Source organism: Tupaia chinensis, unplaced genomic scaffold (assembly GCF_000334495.1).
Source record: "Tupaia chinensis unplaced genomic scaffold, TupChi_1.0 Scaffold146027_1, whole genome shotgun sequence".
Taxonomy (NCBI): Eukaryota; Metazoa; Chordata; class Mammalia; order Scandentia; family Tupaiidae; genus Tupaia; species Tupaia belangeri.
In genome coordinates, this window is record NW_006205883.1 from 116,472 (window position 1) to 124,328 (window position 7,857).

The 7,857-nt window shown below is 53.9% G+C and overlaps 2 protein-coding genes across 3 annotated transcripts in view; both read left to right on the plus strand.

Annotated features, from left to right (window-relative positions):
* Window positions 1–4,794, plus strand: part of ARSL (arylsulfatase L) — a 20,092-nt gene extending 15,298 nt beyond the window's left edge. Inside the window, exons 9-11 of one of the 2 annotated variants that reach the window (XM_006168710.3) lie at window positions 980–1,142; window positions 2,594–2,693; window positions 4,369–4,482. In XM_006168710.3, coding sequence (XP_006168772.1) covers window positions 980–1,142; window positions 2,594–2,693; window positions 4,369–4,398 — 293 coding nt within the window. In that variant the 3' untranslated portion in view covers window positions 4,399–4,482. Of the gene's footprint in view, window positions 1–979; window positions 1,143–2,593; window positions 2,716–4,368 lie in introns of both variants that reach the window. The other variant, XM_006168707.3, reaches the window with a different exon arrangement.
* Window positions 4,795–6,407: 1,613 nt separating this feature from the next.
* LOC102473983 (arylsulfatase D) overlaps window positions 6,408–7,857 on the plus strand; it is a gene marked incomplete in the record, with an annotated part of 38,092 nt that continues 36,642 nt past the window's right edge. The window contains 1 exon segment of the mRNA XM_014584240.2: window positions 6,408–7,577.

The window sequence follows — 7,857 nt, forward strand, 5'->3', positions numbered from 1 at the left end:
CTCCTTCCTCCTCTCCCAGCTCCCAGCTCCCAGGGGAGGCTCCTTCCTCCTCTCCCAGCTCCCGGGGCTCCAGGCGTCCCTTGGCGTGTGGCCCATCACTCTAGCTTCTGCCTCCGTCCTCACGTGGCTCCCCCTCGGTGTCTGTGAGCCCTCCTCTGTCTCTCAGAACACCACCGGTCATGAGGTTTATGATCTCTTCATCCAATTCACCCTAGCCAACACCCAGGTTAATAAATAACATAAAATCTAACCTCTGTGAGGGGATGATCTACATTACAATCTGATTAAAACACAGAGAAAGAAAAGTACACAAACCAGCAGGAAGATCAGATTACCTCGGGTATGTATCTACCTCTAATTCTTTCTCTCTCTCTCTCTTTTATTTATTTATTTTTTAGAGAGTTTTTTGCTAGACAGTGTGTGCACTCGCCAGAAAGACAGAGAGAGAGACAGAGAGACAGAAAGCAAGAAAGCATCCCCCAGGGGGGATGGCCACGCCGCAGTCCTTTCTCCTCCATTCTCCTCTTGGGATCTTGGGCATGCACAGAAATGTGGCGTGATTTTAAGCCACCAGGTCCAGGACTTGAACCACGGTCAACTACATGGGAATCCAGCGACGGAGCCATTACACCAATGCGGTGCCTCTCTAATTCTTTTTTTTTTTTTTAAGAGACTTTTTTTTTTGTGTGTGTGTGTGTGTGCTGTAGGGCATGTGCACTTGGTGAAGAGACACAGAGACAGAAAGTGAGAAATCACCCCCCAGGGGGGATGGCCACGCCGCAATCTCTTCTCCTCCATTCTCCTCTCGGGATCTTGGGCGCGCACCCACACACGATTGGTGTAAGTTTTAAGCCTCTGGGTCCGGGACTTGAACTGCAATCAACTACATGGGAGTCCAGCGACGTAACCATCACGCCACCTGCTGGTCCCTTGGCTTCTAATCCTTGATCACTTTCCTTTCCGTTTCTATGTAATGCAGGCGGCAAAGGCATGGGAGGCTGGGAAGGCGGCATCCGCGTCCCGGGGATATTCCGCTGGCCCGGGGTGCTGCCGGCCGGCCGCGTGATCCATGAGCCCACCAGCCTCATGGACGTCTTCCCCACCGTGGTCCAGCTGGGGGGCGGCCAGCTGCCCCAGGACAGGTACGGAAGGGTCCCAAAGAAGGAATTCAATTTAACTTAGAAAGACTTAGGGACCAGTAGATGGTGCAGTGATTATGGAACTGGACTTCCTCATGGCCGACAGAGGTTCGAGTCCCAGACCCGGTGGCTTGAAAATCACGTTGGGTATGTGTGTGTGCCCAAGATCGCTGGAGGAGAGATTGGAGCATGGCCATTCTCCCTAGAGGGGTGTCTCACTTTCCCTTTCACTGGCTCTCTCTTTCTGCTGAACACATGTGCCCTAAAGCAAAAAGAGCCAAAACACTAACTAAATAAAAGAATCTGTAAATAATCTTCATTCACTTGATGTTGACCGCATAGAATACGTCCCTGTCTCTGTCTATGGGGGGGAAAAAAAAAGGTAAAAGTTGAATTTTGGGGCCAACACTCTGCTGTGTTTAGAGAAATGTTTTGACCTGTTTTGTTAAATCCTACTGGATACTAATACCAGCCGTGCGTGACTTCTTGTTGAGGGTGCTTCTCAAATTCACTCTCTCTTCCTCTTTCCTTTTTCTCTCGTGAAAGAAATGAGAAAAAAACAGACTTCCAAAAAGCTAGGAGAGGGCCAGCCGGAGGGGAGGTCCTTAAGATGACTGGATTCCACGTGGCCGGCTGCATTGTCTGAATGCTGGACCGTGTGGCTTGAAAAGAGAGCTGGGTGTACGTGTGTGTGTGTGTGTGTGTGTGCTCAACATCCTGCAAACGAGGGAGAAATTGAGAAGGGACCATAGTGAGGCCACCACCCTGAGGCTGCCTTTCTCACTCTCCTCCTCTGTCTCTCTCTGGTGAGCCCTCTAGCAAATAAAAACCAACCCCACAGCAGTTTCTAAACTCTTCAAACTCAGCATGCTGTGAAAATCAAAACATGTTTGACTTATTATTATTCTTTTAGGTGTTTGCTATAGGGTGCATGTGCTTGCTGGAGAGACAGACAGACAGAAAGCGAGAAATCACCACCACCCCCCAGGGGGATGGCCACGTTGCAATCCCTTCTCCTCCATGTTCCCCTGGGATCCTGGGCATGCACGCACATGCACCTGGTGTTTTAAGCCACTGGGTCCAGGACTTGAACCGCAGCTGAGATGTGGGAGTGCGGGGACATCCCCACTATGCCACCTGCCGGCCCCAGTGTTTAGCTCATTATTACATTTGCATTTAAGTTTGCGTGGACATTGACTTAGGCAAGGGATAAGCTGGGTCCCAATGCCGTCGTGGCTGAAGATGAGGTTTGGTGGTGAGCGCTTCTCGGTGCAGCTGGGCTGAGCCTGCCTTAAACTGCCCGGCTCACACGCCCCTTCCCTCGGCCCGTGTGCACACTCACTGTCCCTGTGCTGAGCGGACACAGGACAGAGGACGAGGGCCCCGGGCTTGCGAATGCTGCAGACACCTCCAGCCCCAGGTCCTTGGTGAGTCCTCGGTGCTCCTTCCTGCAGAGTGATCGATGGCCGCGACCTCCTGCCTATACTCCTGGGGACAGCCCGGCACTCGGAGCACGAGTTCCTGCTGCATTACTGCGAGACGCACCTGCACGCGGTACGCTGGCACCAACGCGACCGTGAGTAGCACGCTCCAGGGGGCTGGGGTCACACCCTGCTTCTCTTTCCCACCTCCCCGCGTCTTCAGGAGCTTTCACACTTACTTCTGGGAACTGTGTGTCCTTCTCACTGCGGTCACACGGCTCCTGGGATCACCCGCCAGTCCTAGGAGTAAGCGTGGGGGACGTCTCCCCTCTCGTGCTGACAGGTGTGACTGGGATTGTCACAGACATGGACACACACACGGATGTACACCGCCTCTGCGTGGGTGTCTCAATCTCCCTCTCTATTCTCTTCTTTTGGACCTGTTTCCAAATCTTGGTGGGTTTGCTCGCCAGACCGAGGGAGAGAGAGAGAGAAATCACTCCCGGGGGGCGGGGGCATGGCCGCACAGAAAGCTGTTCTATTTCCCTCTCATCTCGGGATTCTGGGCACATGTACTCATGCACCTGGATGGAGTTTGCAGCCACGGCATCAGGGACTCCAACCCTACCACTGGACTTGTGGGGTTCAGCATCTTCCCCTCCACGCCACCTGCTGGCCCCGTGTGGACAAATCTTTTCTTTTTTTAAAATCTATTATTAATTTCATTTATTCATTTATTTATTTAAATTTGACCAGAGAGAGACAGAGAAAGAAAGAGAGAAAGTGAGAAAGCAAGCCACCAGGTCCGGGACTCGAACAGTAGTCGGCCATGTGGGAGCGTCCAGCACCTTAACCACCACACCACCTGCTGGTCCCCAGACAAATCTTTTCTTTTAAAGAGATTTTTTTGCTATAGGGTGCACGTGCTTGTCAGAGACAGAAAGCAAGAAACCACCCCCTGGGGGAGGACGCTCCTACCACAGTCCCTTCTCCATTCTCCTCTCCGGATTTTGGGCACACACACACACGCAGTTTTAAGCCCACCAGGGCGAGGACTCAAACCCCAGTCCACCGTGTGGGAGTTCAGGGCCTTAACCACTGCCCCACCTGCTGGCTCCTCCAAATCTTCTACCTACCTACGCTTAATGACCCAATGTCATCTTCCCTGAATGGCCACTTACAGCAGTCACAAGCAGACTGAGCTGTTTCTGTCCTGCAAAGCGTTCTAGGTCCCACTGTCTAGGTCCCTTTTTCTCTGTCCCACTGTCTTTTCAGAAGAACTATATGATTATTTGCTGGCTTGAAAAAAGAACAGTACAGGGGCCAGCAGGTGGTAGAGCAGGTGTGCTGCTGGACTCCTACATGGCCGACTGTGGTTCAAGTCCCAGACCTGGTGGCTTGAAACTCATGCCAGGCGTGTATGCGTGCATGTCCAAAATCCCAGGAAGAGAATGGAGGAGAAGGGATTGTGGTGTGGCCATCCCCACCGGCGGGGAGGGGGGGGAATGATTGCTCACTTTCCTTCTCTCTCTCTCTCTGGAATGCACATGTGCCCTAAAGCAAAAACGTCTTAATAAAAATAATAATAACAAAAGAAAAATTCAGGACTGGCTCTTGAGGAAGGGTGGTTCAAATTCCAGACCCAGGGTCTTGAGAGACACGCCGGATGCGTGTGTATAAGTGTGTGTGTGTGGCTGAAATCGCAACAGGAGGGAGAGACGGAGAAGGGGTCACCGTGTGGCACTCCTGTCCAGGCACTGTATGTCCCTGTCCCCCTCAGCCCGCTGTGACTGTCACTTTCCCACCAGGAGCAACAGTGTGGAAAATCCACTACATGACCCCGGTGTTCCAGCCCGAGGGAGCCGGCGCCTGCTACGGGAGAGGGGTGTGCCCGTGCTCCGGGGAGAACGTCGCTCAGCACACCCCGCCCCTGCTCTTCAACCTCTCCGGAGACCCCTCGGAGACCCGCGCACTCACGCCGACCACAGAGCCCTCGTTCCACCAGGTCTTAGAAACCGTCTGGAGGGCGGTGCAGGAGCATCGCCGGACGCTCAGCCCGGCTCCCCCGCAGATGGACACGCCGGGAAACACATGGCGCTTCGGTCTCCAGCCCTGCTGCGGCTCATTCCCCTTCTGCTGGTGCGACAGGGAAGGCGACCCACCATAATATCAGGGAGGCAGGTGGCATGGAGGTTAAGGCGCTGGACACTCACGTGGCCAACCGTGGTTCAAGTCCCGGATCTGGCAGCTTGCTTTCTCACTCTCCTCTTCTCTCTCTGTGTCTCTGTCTGGTCAAATGGAGCCATACAAAAATTAAATAAATACGTATTTAAAAAATAAAATGAAGTCTGGGAGGGGAGGCGTCAGAGTCCTATGGCTGGATTTCATCCCTCAGCTCAGAGCCGGCCGTCCCCGAGACGCCATCCTTGGCAGAAGGACGAATTGCTTCACTCCGGCAGAAGAGGCAGGAAGAAAAACAGCAATGGGCAATATGCACACCGTAAAACCCACCGCTTGTGGACAGAAGTCTACTTTTCCTATTTTCCAAAATCTTTTCAACAGGGGACTGGGGAAGTCCTGCCCACAAACATTAACAGATCATTTATTTTCTATTAACAGGATTCTTCCTACCTCCTGTCCCTGCCATAGTATCTTTGAGATGTGTATGTCAACAGGTTACCGTGTATTCTTGTGATCCCTTCCCAAGACACAGAACTTCTTTTCCTTGAGATGGAGATTAAGCCTTTCTTTAACTAATCTCTTCCCAAGACAGGGATCTTCCCTTCCAATCACCAACCTAGGAATTGTGGAACCCACCTATAACTTACAAACACCCCCCCCCTTCTACATGTCCTGCCTTTTTGGCCCAGACCAATGGAAAATCTCTTCACTAAATGTTGTCTGTCAATCTCAAACAAATAAAAGGAACCCCCGTACATGATCACCCCGAGAAAAGGCATGTATGTCTCTTCTCCGGGCCTAGGGCACTCATATTTGCCTTGGAAGTAAACCGCTAGAGTAAGATAGGAAATGGGTCTGCAGGTGGTGTGGTGGTTAGGGTGGCTGGATTGTACACAGCCCACCACATGGTTCAAGTCCCCCAGATCCTGAGGCTTGAGAAGGGTGCCGAGTGTGTGTGTGTGTGTGTAAGGACCGCAAAACCCAGGAAGGGACCATGCCCCTGGTAGGAAGGGGCTTGCTTGTTTCCCTCTCTGTGTCTCTGTCTCCCTCCACAAAACCCAGGAGGGGACCATGCCCCTGGAAGGAAGGGGCTTGCTTCTGTTTCCCTCTCTGTGTCTCTGTCTCCCTCCAGCAAGTGCACACTCCCTCTAGTTAAAGAGAAAGACAGAGAGAGAGAGAAACAGAGATAAAGGAAGAAAGGGAGAGAAAAAGAAACAGAGAGAGAAAGGAAAAAGTGAAGGAAAGAGAGAAACGGAGGAAGGCCAGCAGCTGACCTGGTGGTGCAGGCGCTGGACTCCCGTGCAGTTGGCTCAGTTCCAGAGAGAAGAATGGAGAAGGGATTGCAGCATGGCCATCCACCCTGGGGGTGAGCTCTCGCTTTCAGTCTGCCTCTCCTCTCCAGTGAGTGCACACGCTCTATAGCAAAACTCTTTATTTCTTTTTAAAAAAGACAAAAGGCTTTCCAGGACCAGCAGTTGGCGTCATGGCTATGTCGCTGGACTCTCATGTAGTCGACTGTGGTTCGAGTCCCAGATCCGGTGGCTTAAACTCACACTGGGCACGTGTGCGTGCATGCCCAAGATCCCAAGAGGAGAATGGAGGAGAAGTGATTGCGGCGTGGCCATCCCCCGTGGGGGAGGGTGATTTCTTGCTTTCTCTCTCTCTGTCTCTCTAGAGTGCATGCACTCTATAGCAAAAACCTCAACAAACAAACAAAGAGAAGACAAAGGGTTTTGCTCTAAACACAATCCCCCCCTCACATTTTCAGTAATCCAATTCAGCCCACCTAGGGAGCAGGGCTGCAGGGGCTGTCTTTTCCACAGACACCCTTACAGACTTCGGGGCTGCCCACCCTACCCCTAACTCTTGGGGAACACCCATTCCACTTGGTGAAAATGCAAAATGCGGACCTGAGTTGCAAAGAGTAAATAGAGAATTCTGGCTGGAAGAAGGAAGGCCACGCTTGTGATCCGCTTGTCAAGAAAGCTGGATATCACGGGCTCCACTGTGCGATTGGAGGACCCAGGGAGCTGCTTGCAAAACACACTGGGCGGGGACCAACAGGTGCCTTAACGGTTAGGTCGCTGGATTCCTGCGTAGTCGACAGCGGTTCAAGTCCCAATAGTGACTCTGGATGCATGGTACCGAAAGCCCAGACGAGAATGGAGAAGGGATTGCAGCATGGTCATTCCCCCTGGGGGTGATTTCCGGCTTTCTGTCTGTCTAGGTCTCTCCAGGGAGTGCATATATCCTATAGCAAAAATCTGCCTTAAACAATGGTCCCTCTCTCCCCAGGAGGCGCGTTCTCACTTTCCCTCCCTCTGGGTCTCTCTGGTATGCACACGCCCCCTGTAGGAAAAACAAATGAAAACAAAGCAGAGAAAAAGCTTGCACCCAGGACAGACATTTCAAACCGGAGCCTCCCGAAACCGAAATAGCACTCAGCTCTGTGGAACCCACTGGCCCTGGCCCAAGCGGTTTCCGAGACTGAAAACCGAGACTTCCCTGCACCGCCGTGGCTCCCTGGAGGGGCGTGCCCAGAGGCTCCCGGTACCCAGGCCTAATCCGGATTAACTAACACCCCCAGCCCGAGCCTTCTGGGACCCTGGGGACCAGGAAAACCTGTTTAAGCGCGCTGTTCCCCAGACTCAGGGCCCCAGGAGAGGGAGCGGATTACGGAGGGAGTCCCGCACCCCAGCTCCCCAGCTCGGAGAGCGGAAGTGCAGGCGCTGGGCGGATCCGCGGCGCAAACCCTCGGGGCAAGGTCCTTTGCTCCCCTCCAGCGCTCTGCCAAGCGACCCACCGCGCACAGGGGCGCGCGCCGGCCTGCCGCCAGGTGTGCGGGACCCCAGACCGGCCTGCAAGGAGGAAGTGGGGCGGGGAGGAGGGTTCCGGGCAAGCGCAGGCTCCAGGGGGGCGCAGCTGCGGGCTCCGACTAGTTCTCAGCCCGGGGCAGGGAGCTGGAAGGGAGGAGGCCGACCTGGAGGGGACGCGCGGGTAGGAAAATGGAGAGAGGAAGGAGAGAGAAGGGGGCGGGCGGGAGGGCACAGGCCCGGTCCCGCGGTGGCCCTGCGCTGTCCCCTCCCCCAGCACTGCCAGGACACGCCCCCTCCCCT